The sequence below is a fragment of the Mustela erminea genome, chromosome X (assembly GCF_009829155.1).
Source record: "Mustela erminea isolate mMusErm1 chromosome X, mMusErm1.Pri, whole genome shotgun sequence".
In the NCBI taxonomy this organism is placed as follows: domain Eukaryota; kingdom Metazoa; phylum Chordata; class Mammalia; order Carnivora; family Mustelidae; genus Mustela; species Mustela erminea.
In genome coordinates, this window is record NC_045635.1 from 114711430 (window position 1) to 114739208 (window position 27779).

Genomic DNA, 27779 nt, shown 5'->3' on the forward strand with positions numbered 1-27779 from the left:
TTCATGGGCAGACAAGGAGACAGGGTGATTCTAATAAACAATAGGGGGTATTTGATGATGACTAGTTACTCATAGGATTCCCCAACAGGGAAGAACAAGCAACTGCAGAGCATTTCCCAAACCCCCCTCCCTCTGTCACGGAAACGCCAATAAAACTCCTCCACCTCCCACCCTTCAATGCCAGATCGGCAAGCATTTAGCCAAGCATGCTGGGAGACACAGAACAACTGAAGGAAAGGCGTATCCGGGTGTCTTGAATTTGCTTGCCATTCTGCTCTGTTCTACCATCTCGTTACTAGACGTAGGCATTAGACGTGACAATCAACTACATTTAAACTGAGCAGAAGAAATATTAAAGGCAGAGTCTTCAGAAGAAATGTCTCAAAGACAGCCTCAGTCACCTAATGAGACTTTAATTCCAATCACAAATGACACAGAATCATCAAGCTCTCTCGTTCCCAATGATACCACAAATAAAGGACGGACCGGAGACAACTCTCCAGGAATAGAAGCTTTGTGTGCCATCTACATCACTTATGCTGTGATCATTTCAGTGGGCATCCTTGGAAATGCTATTCTCATCAAAGTCTTTTTCAAGACCAAATCCATGCAAACCGTTCCAAATATTTTCATCACCAGCCTGGCTTTCGGAGATCTGCTACTTCTGCTAACTTGTGTGCCTGTGGATGCAACCCACTACCTTGCAGAAGGATGGCTGTTCGGGAGAATTGGCTGTAAGGTGCTTTCTTTTATCCGGCTCACTTCTGTTGGTGTATCAGTGTTCACGTTAACAATTCTCAGCGCTGACAGGTGGGTTTCTTTTCTCAGTTTTATTTGCCAGGATGTGAAATTAGGCAAAAAAAGAAGAAGAAAGAAAAGAAAAGAAAAAAGAAAAAAAGAAAGGAAAGCTTCTACTTAGCATTCACGAGCTACTATTCTGCTTTCTTACAGTCTATAAGCTGGATGTAATATTAGAAAATCGGAGGGGGGGTAATTGAAAATAAAAGTTGTTGTAAGAATGTTAAGATTCCTGTGTTAGCATCGGAGGAAAGGCAGAAATTGTATGCTTTAGGAATAATGTATTCTCTTTGAAGTGTAATTGTTTGCTTGAAAGAATTCTAAACGATGTTCTCCCCCTCCCCGTTTATTTATTAAGTAAGTAAGGCAAATCGTTCCAGGTGTAAAAGAAAAACAATTCATGCTTTATACATTAGTGCAGCCTAGTGGTACAATACTGTTAGCATTAGAACATCAGCATAGGTGTGAAATTGACCATATATACATTACTGTCTACCGGAAGAATGGTAAAAAGATGCATGCATTTAATTTATTTGAAATTCATTAAATTAATCAATGGCAGAAAAACGGTGAGGTTTTCGGCTGCCTGGTAACTCAGTATAATGTCATCACTTAATTGTATTTGTTGTCTCTATAGGCATTCAATGGCAGTCTTGAACTCGGAGAAATAAATTAATCCGGTTGACTTTTAGAGCTCTGTTGATAGAGCGTGTGAGAACCTCGGGCAGTCCTTGTATTCAGGCTCCGTTAGGATATTTTCAGTCTATAAGTACTATATTTTTCTGTGTTCCTATTGTTGAATAACTGTGAAAGCCGAGTGTGGGGGGGTGCAGTTTGAGGCTCCAAATGTTAAAAGTGATGCTTTAAAAAGCCTATGAGAAGCCTGTAAGTAATCAATAGCTTCTTCAAATTCTGGAATCGGAGAAAAGGAAAATCTTCCCTGGGGTCTTTTATGGATATTCGCTTTGGCTGGTTTTATATTCTATTTGAGGGCAGATTTACTTAAAGGCTATAGATTTAAAGGTGAATTTGTCGGAATAAGGAGGCACCTTTGCATGGGCATAGGGTGTACGGTTTCACCTCTGCCTTGCTCTAAATCTACCTATAGAGCAGCTTGGGTAACAAAGTAGCACTTATGAACAGGGAAGAAATTAACCCTCTTCTCTTCACTGCACAAACTCAGGGAAATCTTTTCTAGGAAGGCTGATGACTGCTCACTTGCAAAGGAAGGAGAATTGGGTTTAAAATCAGTCACTTATACCAAAACGAAGTTTTTTAGAACAAGTAAGGTAATACACAGGTAATGAATTCCCCCTAACCACACACAAAAATCATGCCGAAAACAATTTATTCATTCTAAATAGAGGATCTACACATAAAATTCTAAAACTGCAACCCTGAGCTATTTCCTATCAGTGAATCAGAGAAAAGGATGATTAGTATAAATATCAAATATTGGGACATACTGTGTATTTGAAACCATGACTGATTCCAGTCGGTGGATCGGAGGCAGAACTGGAGGACCCCTAAGGTCACTTCTAACCTTGAGATTCTACAGTTCTGATATTTATTTTGACTTTTGCCTATGGTTATATGTTTCTAGGTACAAGGCAGTTGTGAAGCCACTGGAGCGGCAGCCCTCCAATGCCATCCTGAAGACCTGTGTTAAAGCTGGCTGCGTCTGGATTGTGTCTATGATCATTGCTCTGCCCGAGGCTATATTTTCCAATGTATATACTCTTGAAGATCCCAACAAAAATATGACCCTTGAAGCGTGTACCTCATATCCCGTTTCTGAGAAGCTCATGCAAGAGATACATTCTCTGCTGTGTTTCTTGGTGTTCTATATTATCCCACTCTCGATTATCTCTGTCTATTATTCTCTGATTGCTAGGACTCTTTACAAAAGCACCTTGAATATCCCTACTGAGGAACAAACCCATGCCCGCAAGCAGGTATGTATTAATCAGGACTCTTGCATGAATTGAGAAATGAAATTCCTACTTGTGCCCCTGTGAGGAATAGCAGTACAGTACTGTGGTTCGGGTCACAGGCTTGGGAGTGTGTCAGACCCACGATTTCACTCTGGTTCTACCACATACTAGCTGAGCAATCTCGGGCAAGTTACTTAACCTCTCTGAGCCTATTGCCTTATCTGTAATAATGCAGCTGGGGACTGGGTGACAGTCTGGTTTGAGCAACCAAAATTGGGTACCCCGTGGAGCAGCGAGGAACAGCACTCAAGGTGAGACTATGAAGGCAAGCATCTTTTGTTTTAGAAAGTGTAACAGAATGATAGACACAGGATGCTAGAACTGGTGAGCAGCCCTCACATTATTCAAAGCAAACCACTTACACAGAGGAGCAAACGGAGGGCTCAAGGGATAAGGTAAGTGCCAGTGGCCGGAGAACACGGTGACTCACCATTGCAAGAGCCAGGTGTGCTCTCCTTGCATAAATATGAACAGAAGAAAAGAATGTTGCCAAAACATTGTTCCATTCCGTTTAAAAAAAAAAAAAACAAACCACCAGGAGTTCTATCTTGCACGGGTGGGGGTTGGAGGGGGGAGAGGCTCCCATTGACCTCTTGACCAGTCCCTTTAGTTAGTTCAGCAGGGCTGCTTGTGAGGCTAACATGGCCTATTTCATGCCCGTGTGAACAGTTCTCTTTGCTCTGTGACCGTAGGCAATGTCTTCACTTAGCCTCGTTCGTTTCTTGCGCGAACGGATACAGGCAGGAATGTTTTCACAGGTGTAGATAGGATGACACATTGGTTTTCATTCCTCTGACTGTATGGTCCGAATTCCTACAGATTATAAACCATTTGGGGTCCCGACTTGGCAACTTCCATAAACCCGGGAAGAATATTCTAACCGCATAGAGAGATCTCTATTTCTAATTAAATTAAAATCTCAAGAATTCCACAACACTCCTTGAGCTAATTGGAGGCATCCTAGAGTCTCTCAAAACCACGGCTGGGAGTCTCTGCATTAGAGCTAATGAGACCAGGGTTACCATGCCAATTAACTAGCTGTATTCTATAGGAACCGGCTGCCTTCCCACAGCTCCCAAGCAGTGCTTTCAGACGCATGCTCAAAGGGACTCCATCCAGCCTGTTAGCAGTAAATTTCTATGTAAATCTAGAGAACAGCTTTTAAAAAATCTCTGCCAGCTAAATGATTGTTTTTGTGGTCATTTTTCTCATCTCCGCCCCCGCCCCTGCAGATCGAATCCCGGAAGAGAATTGCCAAAACCGTCTTGGTGCTTGTGGCTCTGTTTGCTCTCTGCTGGTTGCCGAATCACCTCTTGTATCTCTACCACTCCTTCACCTATCAGACCTACGTGGACCCCTCCGCCATTCATTTTATTGTCACCATTTTCTCCCGGGTTCTGGCTTTCAGCAATTCTTGCGTAAACCCCTTTGCTCTGTACTGGCTGAGCAAAACCTTCCAGCAGCATTTTAAAGCTCAATTACTCTGCTGCAAGGCAGAGCTGCCCGACTCTCCTCCCGCGGATACCCCCCTTAACAACCTGGCTGTGATGGGAAGGGTCCCAGGCGCTGGAAGCTCGCAGGTGTCTGAAATTAGTGTGACCTTGTTCACTGGGTGCAGTGCAAAGAGGGAAGATGACAGAGTCTAGCTTTTCAATTAAAAACGGTATTTTTCCTCCCAGCATGTGTATCTGACTCTGAGCTGTGTGTAGGTGTATGGTGTCAGGATTTTTGTTGTCTGTGAATTGTGCTGAAATCTGAGTGAGAGATCTTGTAAAGTAAAAGACAGACCGTGATTTTTTGTCAACGTACAAACGTTAACATTATCGGGCTTTCTACATAAAACGAAGCCCCACTAGGTGTAGAAAGACAAGTCCATATGTCAGTGGGTCCTACAGGAGGTTGTATGGGAGAGAAGGTGAAATAAACAAGATGACTCTGTAAAATTGAATTTGTTCCCATCACATCTATGCTTCTAATTTCTCCTATACTCCTGTGATTTGCGTAAAACTGTGTTCGTGTTTATTATGTGGTGTAAATCTAGAGATTATACTTTGCATATGAAAAGGGGATCGAGAAGAGATACAACATAACTTTCTGCAGTTTTCTTAAAAAACTAAGTCCTAAAAAAATAAGTCTTTGCCGGAGTTTTGGACTGCTCTTTCCCATTCATCTCTATTCCATGGCAAAGCTCTGTGATTACAATGAAAATGTTTCGGAGTCAGCGAGCATGAAGTACTGAGTAAGAATCTGGGGCAGGGTGTTTGCCTTACCGGGTCAACACTTAGTGACTTAATGTAATTCTACTTTTGACTACCATTGATAATCGAGCAAAGCTATCTTTCACAAACATTGTGAAGAACTCGCCTTATCCACAGGCAGACGAAGCGGCCACGTTTATTGTCATTTTGAAGGCCCCAGAGAAGGACCCCTGTTGAAAAACCTGCGAACCTGCCAGTGTCTGCAATTTTTCCTTTAAGGAAATCCATTTCTTTCTGGTAAGCAGTGCCCTCTTTCTAAAAAATGGAGAAATACCACATGAGATCCCGAACATCTGGGTGTGTAGTTGGTACCAGATCATCTTTCTGCTTAGCTTCTTTAAACCCGATGGGTGCCTAAGTCCTGTAAGAGTGTGACCTAATTAATCTCTGCCCTTGGAAATCAGACGGAAGGTTCTGATTTTCTATCCTCTACTCCTACTTGCTAAATGCTGTGAGCTTAATAATTGTGATTTCAAACAACCTGTTGTCAATAGATGTGTCAAATTTAGATTTGTGGTTTTAGAAAATGTTTTCTCGGGGAAAATTAAAGTATATGTTTTGCTTGTGTCATTGTGAACTTTTGCTAATGATGTGGCCAGAAAAGGAATACGTATTAACACTAAACTTCACATTTCTGTAAAATTGTTTTACCAAAAGTCGGGGTGCCAATATTGTATTAGCGTTAGGCTGGACATTGTAATAAGTGGTGGGAAACAAATAAATATTAAATAAATCTTTAAAAATGAGTTTGTGTAACTTTATCTTCTAAAAACAATAGTACTGACAGAATATAAATGAGAACCCAATTTAATAATAAAATTTAAGGTCTTTTCTTTTAAAAAAAATTATTTTAGAGAGAGAGCATGTGTGTGCATGCTAGCAGGAGGAGGGGGAGGGCTCGAGGCAGGGGAGGGGGAAGAGAGAGAGAGAGAGAGAGAGAAGAGAGAGAGAGAATCTCAAGCAGACTCCCTGCTGAGCTTGGAGCCTGACTCAGAACACGATCCCAGGACCCCGAGATCATGACCTGAGCGCAAATCAAGGGCCAGCCAACGTAGATGCCCCTAAATTATTTTCAAGTCACGAATCTCCCAGAGATTTCACTATTTCCTCACTCCAAATAAAAACTACGTCTTAACGCACAGCATTTTAGAAATAACTTGTAGAAGTAGCAGATAACAAAAGCCAAGAAAGCTGTTTAGCAATTGATAAAACTAGAACTCAAAGAGCTTTCATTTTGCTCACTCTTAGTAATTTCTGACTTAGGGGATCTGACATAAAATAATCCCCTAAATGGTTTTATAGGGCATCAGCCCCCCTCCTAGAGTTGGGGAATTTGGGATTAAAATCCATGGTTTCATTTTGTTTTGTTTTTTGGAGGGGGGTGGTCTCTCTTTTTTTTTTTTTTCTCAACAGATGATCCTAATTGGAGCCAACCTTATAACTAGGCCCCAATATCCACAATCTCTTTCACACTACCTATTGTGGTGTGACTATTATTCCAGAAATGTGACTATGGAAGACTGCATTTCTTTGGAGAGTGTCCTAAATGGAGAAAAGGTAGGTGCCTGAAAAACAAATTCTGTATACTTCCTAATCTTGCTCAGGGTCTGCCCTGACCCCAGACTTCGAATAAAGGACCATAATAATATGCTACAAAGCAGGAAAACAAAAATCACATATTTAGATATAGCCAAACTGGGCAATGGGTAAGTCTCCGTCATTGAAGTTGAAAGTGCCAGGAAACATTTTAACACTAGCATAGCCACTGAAAGTAGCAAGTTTAGGTTCAAAGAATTTCTGTGGTTTCAACCATTTTAGGTCAGGGATCCATCAATCTTTTTGTCAAAAGTAGTTTCTTTTGTTTCCGCTAAGTGTTGAGATTACAGGAACTGGGCACAGGAAAATTCCTGAACAGGGGACAAAAAAATCTAGTTTGGTATAGTTCAGTAATCTTCCAGAGTTCCTAAGCCAGATAGGAGACTTCTTTGCTCAAGGAGTCTCTGCTTTTACAAGTTAATGTATATTTATTTTTTTTAAAGATTTTATTTATTTGACAGAGACAGACACAGCGAGAAAGGGAACACAAGCAGGGGAAGTGGGAGAGGGAGAAGCAGGCTTCCAGCTGAACAGGGAGCCAGATGCAGGACTCGATCCCAGGACCCAGGGATCATGACCTGAGCCAAAGACAGACACCCAATGACTGAACCACCCAGGCGCCACAAGATGATGTATTTTTATCCACCAAGAAGGCCATGGCCTATTAGCCAGGAGTATAGCACTTATTGCCCTTAACAGAGGTTGAAGAGAGAAAGATGAAGATATTCAGAGAGAAGCTGGCTGTCTAGGTCCTGAGAACTGGTTGGGCTTCCTGGGTCCCGCAGCGCCTCATGAGACCCATGTACATTCCCATCCGGGCATTTCAGGCGCCATCCTGGGAGACCATTAGAATAATAAATATATAACTTTTTGCTTGTTGCCTTGAGTGTTTCCGTGACTTGCAAAAACTCTTGAAAAAGACAGGTGACAAAGACAGAGATGCTTGCAGATTACCTGTTACCAGGGAGTTCATTCTATGAGTTAGAAATGTTAGGGAAATAAGAACACACAGGAACCAGAACACACAGGAACCAGGCGTCACAGAGACAATAGCACTGATAAAACAACTGTCAGGTCTCATGGCCAAACAGAGTGCCACTGTAGGTATAAGTGTGCTTAGCTCCCAACTCTACTGCTCCACTATTATGATGACTCAATGACCCCTGTCACTGCCTCAGCTTCTCCTCTCACCCCTGGGGAACTTCCCCAAAGCAGGGACCTGCTCTGCTTATTACCTTCTCTACGTGGGCCTTCCTGCCTCTGTGGCACTCTGACCAGGTCCCCGCCCACTCCATACTCATTCCTGTCCCTGGGGAAAGGTGGTTTATTGGCCCATATAGGCCAATTCGGTCTAGAATGCAGAGCTACCCTATCAGGTCACCTCACGGGCCTCTGGGCAGCCTGTGGGCCACGGTGGCTAGGTCACATGGGACCCAGGCATAAGGAACCTTTTTGGTGACGTGTTCAGAGGGGACTGTGGATACAGCAGGCACTCGACGGGTCACGTGCAGTAGTAGGGCTGTGTAGCATATTATCACCTATGCTGTGAACTCACCCAGGAATGAAATGGGAGCCCAGGAACACATTGCAGAAAACAGCTGTACACTATTTTGGGACCCAGGAAGAAATACTTAGCAATGCTTAAATAAGCGAGCCTAATAAAACTCATGTTATCTATATTATAAAAATGCATGCAAGTTCAATTCTCTGAAAGCCTGCAACAGAACAAAAACTTCACGAAAAAGAAATGGAATTTAAAAAAGAAACCCAAACCCAAGCTAAAAACCACTGTTAGGGTTGAAACCATATTCTCACAGCTGGTATTTGGGGAGTTAAGATTTTCTAGAGCCCATATGCAACTGCTATATTTAGAAGCAAAGGTCACTGGAATTGCAGAACTTTCTTCTGGTAAAGTTTCCCCCACCCTCAAATCTGGTTTAAATTTAAAATTTTACCTTTATACATAATGGGTTTACTATCGTTAATTTTAAAGGAATTAACAAAAACTTTAAAACGTTTTTTTTTTTTGTGCAACAAGTATGGAGAAGAATCATGTACATAGGGCCGCCTGGGTTGCTCAGGTGGTGAAGCGGCTGCCTTCGGCTCAGGTCATGATCACAGCATCCTGGGATCGAGTCCCACATCGGGCTCCTTGCTCGGCAGGGAGCCTGCTTCTCCCTCTGCCTCTGCCTGCCTCTCTGTCTGCCTGTGCTCACTCGCTCTCTCTCCCTCTCTCCCTGACAAATAAATAAATAAATAAAATCTTTTAAAAAAAAATCATGTACATAAACAAGTGTGTCTCCCTTAAGCGGTGCCCGTTTTCTTGACGGCTGGCTCTCCAGAGCCTAGCACAGACCCTGGCACTTGGTTGCTCAATAAATTATCTGCCCGATAAAAAATAAAAATTACAAAACTCTTTATTTTCTACGATAAATATGTAATTTGGGAAAAAGCTGCATAGAGGAAAAATATTCTGGGCTTTTCTAAAAGAAAGACAAAAAACCCGAAGTTACTGGGCCAGTAAAGCTGGTGCTTAGATACTTGGAGGTTTTACGTTTCAGGTTTGGAGCCTGAGCACCTCTGAATCATGGTGTTCAAGAGGAAGGCAGCTGCTGCCCCCCCCCCCCATTCCCTGTCTTTCCAGAGTTGATCTCCAGCCTGAGAAGGTACCAGAGAGATAAAGGAGGGGCCTGAGGCTGGGAAAATAAGGTTGGTTCCCACCCATCGTTCGTTCATTCATTCATTCATTCACTCACTCACTCACTCACTCACCCAATACGCACTAGACACCACACCCTGTGCTAGGAGCTTAGGCCAAGAACGTGACCAAGAGCCAGCGCCGATCCTAGGGAAATCATAAAGAACAAGCGGTTCCCATGCGGAACGGGGAAAGGAGGCCCAGCTTTTTCTCAGGAACACAAACCCATCCCGCCCGCCCCATCCACTCCCCCAAGATGGCGCCCGCCGAGTGGAATCATTCCCACGCCCCCGGCTGCCACCCGCCGCAGCCCCCGCGGAACCCAAGGTCCCCAGGCCCCGCCGGCCCCCGCGCCGCCCCCGCCCCGCCCCGCCCCGCCCCGGAGTCCGGGTGGGCTACGGCGCGTGACACGGGCGCGCGACACCGGCGCGCGACCGCCGCGCGCCGCCCCCCGACGCCCCGCCCATAGGACCCAGCACCGCCCGCCCGCCTGCCAGCGTCGGCGCTTGTTGACGCCACCGGAGGCGTGTCGGCGCGACCCGCGACGTCGCGACGTGCCGACAATGGCGACTGCGTCAGCCTGAGCGGGCCTCAGTTTTCCAGCAATCTCCTGACGTTGGCGCGAAGGCCGTGGGGACCGCGGGAACCGCGGGGGCTGAAGGCGTCTCAAACCCGGTCGGCGGCGGCGGCGGCGCGCGTGCGCGCTCCCGCCACGCCTTGGGTCGAGCCGCTGCGCCGAGGCCCGGTGGAGCGAGCCAGGTGGGCGGCGGCGCGGTGGGGCTGCAAGCTGCGGCGCGCGCGCGCGCGCGGTGGGAGGGCGGGCGGAGCGGGGGGCGGCGCGGGCGCCGGGCGGCCCCGACCTCCCGGGGGCTGCTGGGGCGCCGCTGGGAGGCGTGCCGGGGGGCGGCGGGACGCGGGCCGAGTGCGGCTAACCTCCCTTTCTCTGTTAGCCTCCGGCTGCATCTCGGCCTCAGTGCTCCTCTTTGCTCGCGCAAAGCCTGTCCCTTGCCTAAGTCGGCAACATGAGCGGCAACAACTTGGATGGGAACGACGAGTTTGATGAGCAGTTGCGAATGCAAGAATTGTACGGCGACGCCAAGGACGGCGACACCCAGAAGGATCCCACTGGAGAACCCGATTCTTTCGGGCAGCAGCCGGCTGACACCCCCTATGAGTGGGACCTGGACAAGAAGGCTTGGTTCCCCAAGGTAGGAGAGGGGCACGGGCGCCACTGCAGCGCGGGCCCGCCTGGCCAGCCTCGCGAGGCGCCCCTTTTCCGTTTTCTTTGCTGAGGTCCTGAGTTAGAGCCCCATGGATAGTGACGTTTCTTTTTGTTGTTTCTGTTGCAGAACCGATGTATAGAGAAACGTAAATCTTTACAGAGATGTCTTAAATGCGGTTTAATTCTTAAGTCTTTTCTATGCCTTGTTAATTTTGTCTGTGAAGGTCACAGTTGGTTATTGCACCGGTGACTGCTTTTTATTGCAAAGAGGAAAAACACCAGGAGCAAATTTAGTAGCTGTTAATCTCAGATAGCCAACCTCACTTACCCTAGGAATTCTGCTATTTGTTTAGCTTACGTACCTTGTGCAAAAGGCAGCTTCTCGGTTTGAAAGAAAGTAGCGGTGTATATCTCTTTAGGGACTGAACTTTGTCTTGCACCTCTCTTTCCTATCAAATTTTGTCCCTAGGCATGTGTGTTTTAACCATGTAACCACAGGCGCAGAATAGGGGTGGAAAAGATCCATGTATATTTGTTTAGAGCGCTTGGAAATTGTTAAGTATTTTATTTCAGCTTCAAAGTAAAGTAACTGGTGTTAACTTGGTTCTGTAAACTTTGGGGTAAAAGTACCCTGTTAATCAAAGTCTCATGTGGGTGGAAAAAGGTACTAGGAGCACACTAACGGACTTGAAAGCTGGTAACATAAACCGTGTCTCCATTGTGTAATTCGTTGGCTACCCTTAAAATTATTTATTTCAAGTTTTTTATTTTCCATTGTGTTTCCATTTTTATTTTCCATTCCCTCCACGTTGTTAAATTTATGATTTTGCTTGTACTGGTCGTGCCAGCTTCAGAGCACATTTGGTTTCTGAGTACCTTTAACAGTAGTCTGATAATGGATTGATTTGTGACTGTTATCTTTTTATATTATAGAAGCCCATACCTCTTGGAACTGTGAGTTTAAAATTTTCCCCACTCCTGTGTGTGCACGTAACATTGACCAGAATGAAGGAAGAACTCCTCTATTTCTTTCATTGTGCAACTGTGCTTTATTTTTTTTCCCCCTAAAAGCCAGGAATATAGATGTTGAGTTGAATTCGTTCTTAGTTTCTTCTGACACTAAATGATAGTGTGATTTTAATTAGTGATGGAGTTAAAATAAACATTAGTTTTACAGTTGTTAGCCCCCGTCTCTTTACCAGATCAGTTCTGCGAGCTGTCTGCCTGTAGATAATCAAATATTTAGTGTGTGTATACTTTTGTGTATCTCTATGCAAAAGAAAAATTGGTGCTGGTATTAGATTATTAGTTGACTGTTGGTTTTTGTTCTGTTTTATTGTTATCTGGTATTTCCTTTATTGTATGTACTTGTAGCCTTAGTCAGGTAGTCAGGTAGACTGTAGAGAGGCAGTGATTTATAAATGAAGCAACAAGAAAACGTGCCAACATCACTTAAAATGCCAGTAGTATCTTAAAATTTTGTGCTGATAACCCAAATACCCATTTCTTATTTTTTTTAATCATTTTATGCACATTTTTCACATAAGGTGACTACTCTGGCATTTACACCATTTACTACAACCGTTATTTGCAGAAGCACTTCTGTGTTCAGTTGTATAAACAAATATGCTGAAATTTAACACTGTGTAAACTTTTTATGGGAAGAAATCATTTTTGAATTTCTGTTATCTGTGTGTGTATTGAATTTTTTGTTTAGATCACTGAGGATTTCATTGCTACATATCAGGCCAATTATGGCTTTTCTAACGATGGGGCATCTAGCTCTACCGCAGATGTACAAGAAGTCAGTGCTAGGACTGCAGAAGAGCCTCCACAAAGAAAAACCCCTGAACCCAGTGATCCCAAAAAGAGGGGAGAAAAGAGAAAGGCCGAATCAGGCAAGTGGATTTAGCTTGAAAAACAGGAATGTGAAAATTTTAAATGTTAGTATGTGTATATTTGGTTACTGTTTGGAAAATTATAGTAGGTTGGAGGAACCATAAGATGAGGGGTTTTTAAATATTATTTGGGTTCATATAGTGACTCTCACACTAACTTGTGGGCATTGGGTAGGCTGTTTCAGTTCTGTGCCTCAGTTTTTTCCTTTGCAAAATAGAGCTGTTATCAAAAGTTCTGTTTGTAAGATAATTTTCTTATATTTTTAAAGCTTAATTAAATTGAACTCAAGGCAGTTTTGCCTCAGCTTGGCCATGTCTAACACAGTAGATTGGAGTCAGAAGCAACTTACACATGCAGGGCCTAAAGTCAGTGCAAAGATGAGGTTTTTTTTCTTTTTAAGGTAGTACCAGAATCATAAAGAACCAGGATAACTAGCCATCCTTTTGTAGACAGGGCTTTGAAACTAATCTAATGTCCAAAGATCCAAATACTTTGAAAGCTGGACAGTGATTTGAGTTAGTCTCTCTTGTTCTAAGGGTAAGAAAAGTCCTGGAAGTTTCAAGAAACTGCTGCATTGTCAAGATTTCATAATGTGACTCTTAACCTTTTCTTGCATGTGTTTTCTTTTTTAATTTTGATTTTTAGGATGGTTTCATGTTGAAGAAGACAGAAATACAAATGTATATGTGTCTGGTATGTGCACTTTTAAGTTTTTATTTGTTTATTTTAAGTAGGCTCCACACCCACCATGGGGTGTGAACTCACCACCCGTAGACCAAGAGTTGTGCTCTACCAACTGAGCCAGCCAGGCGCCCCTCCCACCTCTTTTAAACAGATTTAGAGTAGAAAATACTTGATGGTTTGAGATTTTTCATGAAGTGGTTTATACTTTTCAACTTCTCTAAAATCTGTTTTTTATCATTGTGCCCTTTTTTTTTTTCATTCAGCAGTTGACATTTGCATTTTTATTACAAAACTAAGAAACATGACAAGCATACAATTTTGTATGCCATCCTTTCTGTCTGCTGTAGGTAACTTAGGGCAGTCTGCCCCTATAGTGGTAGAAGGCTTAAGCAGAACACGATATTTTTTAAAGATTTCATTTACTTATTTGAGAGAGAGAGACACAGCGAGAGAGGGATCACAAGCAGGGGGAGTGGGAGAGGGAGAAGCCAGCTTTCCGCTAAGCAGAGAACCTGACACAGGACTCTATCCCAGGACCCCGGGATCGTGACCTGAGCCGAAGGCAGATGCTTAATGACTGAGCCACCCAGGCAGCCCGCAAAACATGATTTTAGTGTATACTTGAACACATTAAAACATGACATTTCTTCAGTTCTCTAGGTGTGAGATTTTTTATAGGCATTTAGAAAATCAGATTTGAGCTCATCTAAATTGTAGATTTCTAATTGGTAAAATGCTTAAGTAACCTACACAGTTACTGTACATGCCTTTGTGATTTTCTCCCTAATGTTACAGGTTTGCCTCCAGACATTACAGTGGATGAATTTATACAGCTCATGTCCAAGTTTGGCATTATTATGAGAGATCCTCAAACGGAAGAATTTAAGGTCAAACTGTACAAAGATAATCAAGGAAATCTTAAAGGAGATGGTCTTTGCTGTTATTTGAAGGTCAGTTATGTGGTCAGATACGTTTTTTGTATTTCCATTTATAACTCAGGAATCAGGGCTATAATTTCGTATAAATGATAACCAAGAAAGAACTACACAGAACGGGATGCGAAGAAAACTAAAATTTCAGATTGTGCCAGTGTGTATCGCATTCGTGAGGTTATTTATTCGTAGTAAGAAAATACGTTCTCAGGCCAAGGTATTATGTAAGTTATGTGCCTGAAGTGCTTCTTTTGTCTTGAAAGAATTCTCACCGCAGAGATCTCTTTAGGACTCTGTCGTATATAATTGACTCAGAACACATTTTAAAAATCCACAAAGAAAAGAAAGCCGGTAACATTTCATTTACCCACTGGAATGAATGAGACCGGGATTCGGCAAACTCTAGCCTGCTGCTTATTTTTGTAAATATGGTTTTATCAAACGCGGCAACATTCCTTCGTTCCTTGACTTGTTCGTCGGGGGCTGCTTTTGTGTTTCAGCGCATACCACATGGCCCGCAAAGCCTAAAATACTAACTGGCCCTTTACAAAAATGTTTTCTGAGCCTTGAATTCAGCTGTGAAGGAGAGGATAGCCGTGCCTGCTCTTTGAAATGTATTTGGAATGGGAGAGAAGAGAGATCGGTATTAATAGAAATTTGCAGAACTTGAGGTGTTCATGGCCCCATCCGTTAATTGCACGGGGAAAGCTCAGTCAAAGATAGGCACCGTTTCCAGAACCTTTCTCCCCTTAGGGGTATGTTTTATGCGTTATCGTAGAATGCAGGAGAAATGTGCACAACGATGATGTATACCTATGTCATGGAAGGTGAAGATAATTACAAAGTAAAATCAAACTTACTAAACAACAGGACCAACGCCACAGGTGTGTTGTTGAGGGTACAGCATTTCGGTGAAATCAGAAAGGGGTAGGGTAAAGCCAACAGCTCTTTGGAAGTTAGCTTTTGAATCTGGTTCTTGAATGTGAATGGGCCCATCCATGAGTATGGCCGAAGGAGAGTTGAGAGTTTTACATGTTCTTCAAGGGTTATTAAAAATCTGTGAACAGATTCTTAGGCAGTTTGATTGGATTTTCTACTTTTTTAAAGAGGAAAAAATGGAGTTTTGAGTAAGTTGATAAAAAGTACAAGATTGGCCAACCAGTGAATTAAGTTCCCAAAAAATAGAACTAAGGGACACCTGGGTGGCTCAGTCGATTAAACATCTGACCCTTGGTTTCAGATCAGGTCATGATTTCAGGGTTGTGAGATGGAGCCCCGCGTTGGGCTCTGTGCTCCGTGTGGAGTCTTCCCTCTTTCTCCCCCTCTGCTCTTCCCCCCACTTCCCCCCCTTCCCTCCCCCCCCTCCTCCTCTCCTCCCCCCCACCCACTCACGCTCACATGCTCACGGGCATCCACTGTCTCTCTCTAAATACAATCTCTTAAAGATACACAGTTGTTCTAAGATCCATATTGTGCAGTTAAGTTCAGTTATTTTTTGTTTTCCTCAGGTCCTCAGATCTTTGACTCTGCATAGGGCTGACAGAATCCACAAATGTATTTAATATACAAGTCGTCAGATAATCATCTTCACATTGTGTCACAGACCTACATTTTAATAGGTGAACAAAGCAATGAAAGGCTGGCTGTGCTATCCCCAGTTCTTTGAGTCATCTAGTCTTTTAAGAAGGAATACTTTAGAATTTTAAAACTGGAATGTACCTTAGAAATCACACAAGTCCATCTGCCTCCTTGAGAAATTGAGACTCCAAGAGGCAGTACTAACTATTCAGTAATAATGTAATTTACTGAGCACCTGCTGTATGCCAGTCCCTATCCTTTATGTGCATTCTTCCATTTGATTTTGTCAAGAACCCTGCAAAGAAGGCATTTCTCTTCCCATTTTACGAAGAAATTGAATAACTTGCCAGGTTCACAAAGCTGGTTGAGGACAGCTGTGTCTAGAGTGCAGGTTTCCTGATAAGGCAAACTAGAGTTCTTTATCTCAAAGGAGGTAGTTATGATGAAATCTTTATTGTCTGTATAGTCTCGTTCGTCCAAAAAAACCTCCCAGAGTTTCATTGCAGCATGTAAATTCCTGACTCTCTCATTTTACCTTTACAAAGAGGGAATCTGTGGATCTCGCATTAAAACTTTTGGATGAAGATGAAATTAGAGGCTACAAATTACATGTTGAAGTGGCCAAGTTTCAGCTGAAGGGGGAATACGATGCCTCAAAGAAGAAGAAGAAGTGCAAAGACTACAAGAAAAAGCTGTCTCTGCAACAGAAGTTTGTGTCGTTTTTCCCTTTTTGAAAGATTTCATATAAATATCCTAGAGTATGTCTTTGGTATAGCCCCCTACCTAGTTCTTTTCCATCAGATGTATGTATATATTATTTTCAAAGAATTTCATTAGATCATCAGAAACCTTCAGTTATCTGTACTGTAGAATGATCTGGCAATGGCAAGTTTTTTTCCCTTTTCTGGGGCATTTACTCCTAATACCGCACAGGCTTCAGTGAGATGAGAGAGCCATCTCTTTGGAAGAAGTCGAACATCAGACTAAATAGAATAGTTTAGGCTTGTGTAGCAGAGCCCTTCGTTCGTTTTTGATGTGGATTGACAGCTGCTCCCCTGGGAGCTAAAGCATTAAGTCCTTTCTTTTATCAGAGTGGGTTCTGAGAACATTTCTAACACTGCTCAAACCAAAGATACAGCAATCACACAAGAGTTGAGTTGTGATTGCCTGTAGTTTTTACAGGGATAGTTAGACTAGATCCCTACCAATTTTATATAAACACCTGTCCAGTAAAATTTAAGATTGCGTAACAGGGTAGTTTTACATACTTCAGTGTGATCATAAAATGCCTAAAAACCAATACAATTTTGAACTTACTTTTTGCCCTCAAAGTGTAGTCGTGCATACCAGACAGACAGAAATACTAAATAATTGGCACTTTGCTGTAAGAGTCTTATTAGAATGTTTGTAACCAGACTGCAGTTCCGAGAAAAGATCCACTCCGGGGATTTCAGACCCTGGGTCCGTCTTTGAGCCGCCCATCACTGTACTACTTCAAAAAGTCTCCCAGTGGGAACTGGGACTAACCTACATACGGGTATTTTGGAATCAAATAATTAGTATCATTAAGTACTCGATAAAGGAGGATTGTAGCAGCTCCTTTTCTCCTCTCCCACAAGATGAAACAAAATTGAGTTTCTTGTTCCTGCTTTATCACATCAGGCAGTTGGACTGGAGACCTGAGAGACGGGCTGGCCCATCCCGAATGCGCCACGAGCGAGTCGTCATCATCAAAAATATGTTCCATCCGATGGATTTTGAGGTAGGAGGTGATATTCCCGCTGATGGAAATGTTGATGTGCTTTCTTTCAAGGGAGCCCAAAGCTTGCCTCGCCCCCATGTTGCTCCTGCCCCAATCCTACACAACCACATAGCTGGCAAGGTAGGAAAATAGAGCGAAGTAAGAGTCCGTCAGAGTGTCCTTCTAGTTCCCCAGGGAACACCATTTAATGCCCACACTCTGGCTGCATGTGGCAGCGACTTGAGGAAATCATTATAAAAACATGATCACTGAACGATTTCTGGGCACTGCTTGTGGATGTTGAGTGCATTTCCCCAAGGACAGGCTGGTTTCGGTGGGGAGTCATTTCCCACTTGCAAATGGGAACTTCACTTTGGGACTATAAATCTGATCCTTAAAACAAAAAACAAACAACAACAACAAAAAAACCCCTCGGGTTCACCATTTAAATAGCGACTCCCGATATTTAAATGGTGATGGTGGCTTTTCGAGACCTGACTTGTACATAGTGTTTTCGTGGCTGTCGGGAGGACTTCATGATACTTACTGTCCGTGTAAACTTCTTACTAAGAGCAGCAAGTGAAAGTGACAGCAGAACGAGGTGCTCGGGGGTGCGGGAGGTATACAAGGCCTAGACCGCCGCCGTGGTGCCTTGCGCTGCCTCCTGCCTCTTACTCTGGTCGGTGTTTCCCACAGACCCATGGCTGCATTTGTGGAAAAACAAGGCTTTATTCTCTGCCTGGAATCTGAAAGTAACGATCACCAGCTACACTCGAGATAGAGAAAGGCAACAAGTAACCGTAAAGAGAACACATGAGAAAAAAACAATTTCGTACTGTACCACTCCAGGTTTACAAATGATCTGGTTGCACCTGAAGCCCCCTCTTAGTCCTTCTGTGCATGGAAACAGTGAGAACACCAGTTTCATTGTAGCGCCTTCAGAGAGGACCCCGGAGTGGTCTGTAGAGCTTGTCCGGGCCAGTAGTGATATGATAGGGTTCAGGGTGTACCCTGGGTTCTCGGTGTACCCATGGGGTCTGCGTATCTCGAGGTCCCTGGAGAGAGATATGTGGTCAATTTGTAACATTGGATGTCCCTCCTGGGCAGAATTCTGAAGACTCTTGAAACAGTCTTTGAAACATTCCCCCTGCTAGGCAGGGATTTGAGAGGAGTTTGTAACTGGATCAGGGTGTCTGGTCCGCTAGCTGCAGGTCCGGATTTCTTACAGTTCATCTCATTTTATCTGCCACGTAAATAACTGCCTTTTTCAAAATTACATGACCTATTAACGTCTATGACTTAACATCCTTGATGCATGCGTTCCATACTTGCAATGCTCGAATGTGAATGTTAATGCAAACTTAAGGCGAATGATCTGGAGCCTCGGTAAGTAGAAGTCTGTTGCATAATTAGGTATGTGTGTTTTGCCCCCTGCCTTGCTCATTGACCACGTAACCTGAATCTGGCGATTACATTGTGCAGACTTCGTTTTCCCAAGCTTCACGAACATCCTTTCCTCCGGAAAGCCACCTTCACTTTATTTTGACCCCAACAAATTCCTGCAGTGGATCGCTTTAAGGATAGAAGGTTCACGCTTGTAACCTCTTTGTTCTTTTTTCAAACGCTCTTAACTGTTTTTCGTGTAAACTTCACCTTGGAGTTACAGAGCCTTTAAATTACCTGTTGAGCCTAAGTCCTCTTACACTTCTATTTTCATTTATACCAGTTTGAAAACCTGTTCATAACGTTTATCATTACCCGAAATAACCGGCTCTCCTCTGCTAGAATGTGAGCTCCGTGAGAGCCAGGGGTCCGTCCCCTCGTTTGCTGTTGGATTCGCAGCGGTTAGAATTCTGCCTGGTATACAGTAGACCCTCAATACGTATTTATTTTACAGACCCTCAATATTTATATGAAGAAAAAGTGAAAGAATGATTGCACAAGAGCCCTGTTACGAGGCAGAGTCCTTTGCCTCACTCCTTGGATAACACGTTGTCTCTTGAGCATCTTTGCAAATGAAGGACATCATTTCGGGTGCTGTCTCTGTCCGCCTGTCTGCCTGCCCTTGTGCGGTCTGCCAGCTCCATGAGAGCCTGGCAGACAGAGGGATTTGTCATGCGTTGGGTGGTTTTGGGTTTGTTTTTTTTTTAAAGGTTGATTTATTTGCTTTAGAAGAGAGAGCGAGCGTGCTCGTGAGCCCGGGGGAGGGCAGAGGGAGAAAGAGAAAGTGCTTGGTTTTTGTTCCTGGTCTCTGCGGACCTGAACTTCAAAGTGCGTCAGTATAAATCTGTCCAGCGTAGTGACTGTCCAGTAGAGTAGACTCCGGCCGCATGTGGTTATTTAAATGTAACCGAAATGAAAGAAAGCTTGAATGGAATTCCTCAGTCCTGCCAGTCCTTTGTATCCGATAATGCGGATCCGTATTTGTTACCGCAGTAAGTTCTGTTGGACACCGCTGGTGTAGACGCTGTAGGACTTGTACGGGTGTGAGGCCAGAAAATGTGCTACTGGACGTTTTGAGGGGAGTGTTTGACTGGACTAAAGATTCCATGTGAAAGCAGAAACAGACTTGTCGGGTTCCCGGGGTGTCAGAAAGAAACTAGATTTTAGGGGGCAGGTGCAATGTATTTTCACCCCACAAACAGTTGACCAGCGTGAGAAGCAAAATAGCTAAAAATACTCTTTGGTTATCAGGGTGAACAATGCAAAGGCTAATATTTTTAAGGTAACTTCAGAGGGTTTTCAATATTTAATTCAAAGCCTTATTTAAAAAGGAATGCCTGGGGGTGCCTGGCTGTCTTGGGCAGTAGAGTGTATGATGCTTGATCTCGGGTTTGTGGGTTCAAGCCCCACGCGGGATACAGACATTACTGTAAAAAATCAATAAACTTTAAAAAATAAGTAAGTAGAACTGCATACTTGGCCAGTTTGAGTACTAGGAGTGAATGAACCAAAACTGTGTGTTGCAGGTGTGAGTTTCTCATTCTCCACACCAGCACTGGCCAACAAACCCAATGTGAGCCACACGCGTAGCTTAGATTTTTCCAGGAGCCGCAGTTTAACTAGAACACAAAATAGGGGAAATAACTCTTAATAATGAACTTTATTTAACCCAATATAACCAAAATATTTTTAATTTTAACATGTGATAAAAAATACTAACGAGTTACATTGTTAAACTTCTGGTACTAAATCTTCAAAATCTGGTGTTCGTGTCACACTTGGAACACACCTGAATGGGAACTAGCCACATTTTAAGTGCTCAGTGGCCACATGTGGTTCGTGGCCACCGTCGTGGCCAGTGTAAGTTTAGATTGGAAAGGAATGAGAAATATGGTTTATTTCTTCTGGGAAAACAGACCACCACCACCCCCCGCCAAAAAAATTAGGAGTGTTGAGCAAGAAAGTTTCGATGCATCTCTCTGATTTTCATCTCAAGTCTGTTGCTTGCCAAATGTTATGTTCAAAAATTTTCCATTATTAGCTATGTTAAAGAGTTTTCCTAGAGGAGGGGATTATTATCGTTAAGCTTCAGGCTACTACACAGCAGTGACGCTGTATTAGCTTTTCAAGCTGGTATAAATGAAAACGGAAGTGTAGGAAGATTTTGGCTAAAATCTGATATCCTTGTAGAAAAAGTGCTGAGACTTTGCTACAGAAATAGAGTGAGTGGTGCGCCCCCCCTACACACAATGGAATCACACTTAAATTTGTTAAATATTTTGAAATAGTATTTTGTATGTTTTTACTATAATACTGATTTCCCTTGGTGAATAAAGTTAAGGTATTTGGAGTGGTTTTTTCTAACTCTAAAAAAGCTTTTTATTGACTATTCACCATGTGGAAACACCTGTGCTGGGTTCTGTGAGGCAGATGAAACATTTAGACCAAATTCCTGCCTTCGCAAAGCACACAGTCTGATAGCAGCTGACCCCCCCCCCCACACACACACACACCCCTCAAGGCCACCACATGCCTTTTATGCTCCAGTTCCCATTCCTCTCAACAGCATCTTCTCCAAAATGAGATTTTATAAGTGGGGGCAACCCAGCTGTACTTTTAGAAGGCTCCGATTTCTAGGATTCTCTTTTATTTTAAATTTGATGTCAGTATCTGCCTGCCAGCTCTTTATTTTTGCTTTTTGAGAGAACTTTAGGAGGGAAAAGGCACTTTTTTGTTGTTCTTTGCAGTTCTTCTTTAGTTGGTGAGGAAAATAAAAACCTATGAGCAAGATGAAGTTAAATGTTTCCTAAAAAGCATAAGTCTACTCCAGTAGAAGTTCATATGTAGGATGTTTTGTTTATATGTGTGTGTAGTTGCAATTCAGGTCGCTAATGTAACGTTTTGTGAGCCCTTTTCATGCACTGGGACTTGCAGAGAGACAGGCTAATTCCTCCAGGTGATCTGAAGTCCTTTTGTTGTGGGTCAGAGAGTCCACCCAAACCCAGGACCACCAGAAGCAACAGCATTTGAATGCTCCTAATAGACTCACAGTTGCAAGAAATCAACAGCTTAAGAATGTATTTTTTATTTTTTTTATTTTTTAATTTTTTTTAAAGTTTTTTTTAAGATTTTTTTTTTATTTGACAGAGATCACAAGTAGGCAGAGAGGCAGGCAGAGAGAGAGAGGAGGAAGCAGGCTCCCTGCTGAGCAGAGAGCCCAATGCGGGGCTCGATCCCAGGGACCTGGGATCATGACCTGAGCCGAAGGCAGAGGCTTAACCCGCTGAGCCACCCAGGGGCCCCAAGAATGTATTTTTTAAAAGATTTTATTCATTTGAGAGCGAGCGAGCACACAAGCAGGAGTTGGGGAGGGGGCGGGTGCCGAGGGAGAGGGAGAAGCAGACTCCCTGCTGAGCAGGGAGCCCAACATGGGGCTTGACCCCAGGACCCTGAGATCACAGCCTGAGCCAAAGGGACGCTTAATGGACTGAGCCCCCCAGGCGCCCCAGGAATGTATTGTGTGCTTATTAGCAGCTCTTTATTTGTGTGGTTCTGTTGCAGTGTGGTAGGAGATGAGATGAACAGGAATCCTTAAAAGGGAGGTTTACCCTGTGAGTTAAAATAGAATCTTGGAAGCACAAAGAACTATCTTAGAACACTTAGTCAATGCAAGGGATAGATGTCTCCCCATTACAGCGTTTCTGTAAATAGGAATCCATGCAAAACCCAAAGCGGAGAGCTCTCTGGTCAGTACAGTCACGATGCCTGTGCAGAACAGGAATTGGCAGCGTCTGACTTTGTATGTGCCGGAGGACCTTTTTCCCGCGCTTACAGCTGCTGTTCTTTGGGATTTCCAGCCCTCCTCCCTCCGGCTCCCCTCCCGTCTGCTCCAGCACGGTCCCGCCGCTGCCCCCCATGCTTAGCCATGCTTAGCCGTTCCCTCCAGCTGGAAGCAGGGCCACCCCTGTAGCAGCGGCTGCAGCCTTGGTGATCTGACGTCATTTGGTTTTGACTTTTTAAAATTTTGGAGCCCGCAGATAAGAGTAACTACTTTTAAGTAAAACCTTTTTCTGTACGCTGGTTTGTCAAAGCAAGAAATTTGATTTCTCAGGGTTTATATTTAAAGAAGGGGGCAGATCTGTTTTAATCGTGTGTATGTTTGCAGGATGATCCATTGGTGCTGAATGAAATCAGAGAAGACCTTCGAGTAGAGTGTTCAAAGTTTGGACAAATTAGGAAGCTCCTTCTCTTTGATGTAAGTTTGTGGCTTAGACAAATGATCCCTAAGCTATTGTTCTTTCCAATTGATAAGTTCTTCCCAGGTGGCAGTATGTCCCCGACTTTGGATTCATGTTTTTGTATGGTAGGTCTGCTATCTTGTGGTAGTCCTCTGTTAGCAATAATTAGATGAACGTGGATCGGAAGGCAGGGCCTTGGTAGACTCGGTATGCCTCGGTGATTTCCCGTTACTATCACTCTGGAGTATACGATCGGGTGAAAGGAAGTACGAGAAAGACGTGTGAGACCTTGTGGTTCCCTGTTGGCCCACCTTTCCCCACCTTTGTGAATTATTCTCCTCCTCCATGTTTGAAGAACAACAATCAAGCAAGATATTTGTCTGTTCCCGTTCCTACTCTTTGTACTTCCAAGATCAACACATAATAATGAAAAGAGTCGCCATGTATTGATTGCATATGAGCTACTGTGTGTGTTACCTCCTTTAATCCTCACGATCGTTTGAGGTAGGTGCATACTATTATACCCATTTTACAGATCAGGAAGCTGGAGGTTTTAGAGATTGAGTGAGCTCCTTGCTCAAGGTCATTCCGCTGTTAAGTGGCACAGAGCCAGAATTTAAACCCAGGGCTATTTGACTGGACAGTTCACACTCATTAACAACTATACCATCTTGCTTCTCTTTAGGCGGTGTTGTCAGCAGAAGCATTTCCGAGGTCGCCATGCTTGGTTCTTGCTAAACAAGATTAAGCTAAAGAAGCAGCTAGCTTTGGGGCGCCTGGGTGGCTCAGTCCGTTAAGTGACTGCCTTCTGCTTGGGTCATGGTTGCCGGGTCCTGGGATCAAGCTCTGCATCAGGCTCCCTACTCAGCGGGGAGTCTCCTTCTCCCTCAGTCCCTCCCCCTGCTCATGTGCTCTTCCTCTCTCTCTCTCTTTCAAATAAGTAAATAAAATCTTGAAGAGAAAAGAAGCAGCTAGCTTCAAGTCGCTGGCTGGTGTACAAAGGAAGAATGGCTTCATACATAAAACCTTTAAGCTTAAATCATCAGAAAGAACACTCCTGCGTACCGGTTTTGTCAGATGTGTATGTTTTATTTTCTCATTCATTCCTTCTTTTTCCTCCCTTTCTAGAGACACCCAGATGGTGTGGCCTCTGTGTCCTTCAGGGATCCAGAGGAAGCTGATTATTGTATCCAGACTCTTGACGGAAGGTGGTTCGGGGGCCGTCAAATCACTGCCCAGGCGTGGGATGGAACTACAGATTACCAGGTAAATTCTGAAACTGTCAAGGGCACATAGATTGAATCATTACTGAAAAACACTGATCTAATGGTCCTTCAAAATAAATTTTGGGTTCAGTGCAATCTATTTAATGTAACAGTACTTCTGAATTATACTTTGTGTTCAGAGCATAGAAAGAAAAATGTTTCAGTCTTTTAACTTATAAGTGAAGCACGGAGAGAGTTCCAGTGTTAACTTTTTCACTGGTGAAACATTTCTGCAGGACTGTAGTATTGGGCATTTTTTAAAAAATTTATTTATTTGACAGACAGAGATCACAAGTAGGCAGAGAGGCAGGCAGAGAGAGAGGAAGGGAAGCAGGCTCCCCGCTGAGCAGAGAGCCCGATGTGGGGCCTGATGTGGGGCTCGCTCCCAGGACCCTGAGATCATGACCTGACCTGAAGGCAGAGGGTTTAACCCACTTGAGCCACCCAGACACCCGGGCATTTTTTAAATGATCTTAAGACCAGCTCTAGTGGACTGATACGTAAAGTTTTGAAAACTGAAGATAAGGAAATGCTCTGATTTCCTAAGAAGAGATGCCTTATGAAATCAGGACACTTGTGTCAGTATCAGAAGTATGTAGAGAGGGGCGCCTGGGTGGCTCAGAGGGTTAAAGCCTCTGCCTTCGGCTCAGGTCATGATCCTAGGGTCCTGGGATCGAGCCCCACATCGGGCTCTCTCCTTGGTGGGGAGCCTGCTTCCCTCTCTGCCTGGCTCTCTGCCTACTTGTGATCTCTCTTTGTCGAATAAATAAATAAAATCTTTAAAAAAAAAAAAAAAAGGATGTAGAGAGATTACTTCTTTGTGCCCAGAACTTACCTTAATGGCAATTCCCGTTTCTCCGCAGGTGGAAGAGACCACAAGGGAAAGGGAGGAGAGGCTGAGAGGATGGGAGGCTTTCCTCAATGCTCCCGAGGCCAGCAGAGGCCTTCGGCGTTCAAATTCGGTTTGTGCTTCGGAAAGGGCAGGGCCTTCTAGAGTAAGGCATTTTTCAGAGCACCCTAGTACATCGAAAATGAATGCACAAGAAGCCGCCAATGAAATGGCATTCGAAGAACCTATCGATGAAAAGAAGTTTGAAAAAACCGAAGATGGAGGAGAATTAGAAGGCGATGCTTCTGAGAAAGATGCCAAAGAAAGTGGCCCCGAGAAAGAGGCTGAAGAAGGCTGCCCCCAGAAAGAACCTGAAGAAGGTGGCGTCAAGACAGAGTCCGAGGAAGGCTGCCCCAAGAGAGAGCGTGAAGACGACTACCCTGAGAGAGAGCCTGGAGAAGGCAGTCCTGCGAAAGAGTTTGAAGAGGGTAGTCCTAAAACGGAGGCTAAAGAGAACGGCCCCGAACAGGAATCCAAAAAGAAGAAGCTCAAAAGTGATTATGAAGAGAATGGCCTTGAAAAGGAATCTGACCAAGATGGCCCCAGCAAAGAGTACGAAGGGGAGGAGAGCCCCCAAAAGGAGTCTGATGAAGACGACTCAGAAAGGGAATCCGAAGAAGATGACTGCTCTGAAAAGCAGTTCGAAGAGGGCTCCGAGAAAGAGTTTGAAGAGAACGGCCTGGAGAAGGATTTTGAGGAGGAGGGCTCCGACAGGGAGTTCGGCGAAAACCTTCTTGATCGGGAGTTCGACGACAATGACTCTGACAAGTCAGAATTTGGAGATAGCAGCTCCGAAAGAGTGTTCGAGGAGGACGTCTCCGAGAGAGAGTTTGACGAAGAGTCCGATGACAAGGAAGAAGGGGAAGACACGTACGAAAAGGTGTTCGATGACGAGTCAGACGAAAAAGAGGACGAAGACTACGCAGATGAAAAGGGGCTCGAAGAAGCTGATGAGAAGATGTTTGAAGACTCAGACGACAAAGAAGACGAGGAAGGAGTCGAGGTAAAGGAAGATGAAGAGGTGGACGAGAAGATGTTCGAAGAAGACGATTCCAACGGGAAGCTGTTTGACGACGAGGATTCCAGCGAGAAGCTGTTCGACGACTCTGACGAGAGAGGGACAGTGAGGGGCGTGGGGAATGCGAAAGATGAAGGGCCCCTGTCCACGGGCAGCAGCTTCGTCCTCAGCAGCGACGACGACGTCGAAGACATTTAATCCCTTCAACTTGCTTTGTAGGGAGCTTCCTCCATCCGCGTTCAGCCCGCGCTCCGGGGTCATTGCTAGTAGTGCTACATGAACGTGTGCCTAGTGGTAGGAAACCAGCAGAATAACGCATTGAAGTTTTCACTGTTACCTGTACTTGGTGATCTTAAATCTGTGTTAATTGGCCGTTCAGGTAAAACTTCCTAGTATAATGCAAGTCAGCTGGGTACTCGTCCTTTGTCAGATTTGTTAAACGCATGCAGAATAATATTTTTTAAAGTATTCTGATTGAAGTTTGTGATAATTCCAAAATAAAAACAAGTTGTTAATATGCTGAAACTGGAGAACTGGACTTGCGTTACGTTGCATTTTAAATTCTTGCTGTTGCTTTCTTCATACTAAAGTGTAGTGTTTGTGAGGACTTGATCAAGCTAAAGCTCGTAGGAGTCTTCTTGCTTCCAGCTTCCGTCAGCACTTAATCCCCGTTTTCCTCACTACCCCAGAACATGTTACTAAACTTACAAGGTAAATAACACTCTGGAGTTGTTCCCTGCCTAGTCCTTGTGAGCTACTTTCACTTGTTTTCTTTCCCACCCCCTTGCGGCAAAAACGGACTCTGCGATGTGCGAAAGTCGACTCCCGGAGGTCCCAGCTTCCGGTACTGGAAATACGGAGGAGATTAGAATTCTCCAGTGTACTGTGGGGGCCCCTTGAGAAGCTGAGTGTAGTCGTGGGACCTTTCCCCAGAAAAATGTGTGCACACACTACACAGCTTTTTTTGTATACACTTTTCAGAGGTTCATGGGTCCCCTGGAGTTCAAGATCTACTTGTATCATGCATACTTCAGTTTTTTGTTCTAGATACATGGTGCCTAGTACTGTGCTGAGTTGTGTAGTCCCAATAAGAATTGGAGTCTTTCTTGATTGTGCTTTCCAAATTAAGTATTGGTGAATTGACTTCTGCTGTAGCATTAAGAAGTGACTCTCGTGAAGTAGAAGCATAAAAATAAACTGCATTGGTGCTTTTTCATTATACCGTCTGTAAGTGTAATTATTGTCCTTTTCAGACCAAAAAAAAAAAAAGAGTCCTTGTATTTCAAGCCAAGGCTGAGAATTTAGTGGTTGATGTCTGGGATTTCTCAAAATCTCGGGATTTTCAGGGCACCTGGGTGGCCCAGTGGGTTAAGCCTCTGCCTTCGGCTCAGGTCATGGTCTCAGGGTCCTGGGATGGAGCCCCGCATCAGGCTCTCTGCTCAGCAGGAAGCCTGCTTCCCCCTGTGTCTCTGCCTGCCTCTCTGCCTACTTGCGCTCTCTCTCACTCTCTCTCTCTCTCTCTCTCT

The 27779-nt window shown here is 44.0% G+C and overlaps 2 protein-coding genes across 3 annotated transcripts; both read left to right on the forward strand.

Annotated features, from left to right (window-relative positions):
* Window positions 1-250: 250 nt before the first annotated feature.
* BRS3 (bombesin receptor subtype 3) lies at window positions 251-5652 on the forward strand. Its single transcript, XM_032331362.1, has 3 exons — window positions 251-810; window positions 2402-2753; window positions 4025-5652. Exons 1-3 carry the CDS (start codon window positions 377-379, stop codon window positions 4436-4438), a joined length of 1200 nt encoding a protein of 399 aa, XP_032187253.1. The 5' UTR covers window positions 251-376; the 3' UTR covers window positions 4439-5652.
* Window positions 5653-9856: 4204 nt separating this feature from the next.
* On the forward strand, window positions 9857-27479 carry HTATSF1 (HIV-1 Tat specific factor 1). Of its 2 annotated transcripts, XM_032330033.1 has the most exons (10): window positions 9857-10103; window positions 10295-10552; window positions 12284-12464; window positions 13111-13158; window positions 13945-14099; window positions 16205-16368; window positions 17322-17421; window positions 23009-23098; window positions 24210-24347; window positions 25210-27479. In XM_032330033.1, the coding sequence occupies exons 2-10, from the start codon at window positions 10367-10369 to the stop codon at window positions 26449-26451; spliced, it is 2304 nt and encodes a 767-aa protein (XP_032185924.1). In that variant the 5' UTR covers window positions 9857-10103; window positions 10295-10366; the 3' UTR covers window positions 26452-27479. The 2 variants fall into 2 exon arrangements, with proteins under 2 accessions (XP_032185924.1, XP_032185925.1); XM_032330034.1 differs by lacking the exon at window positions 23009-23098.
* Window positions 27480-27779: the final 300 nt, after the last annotated feature.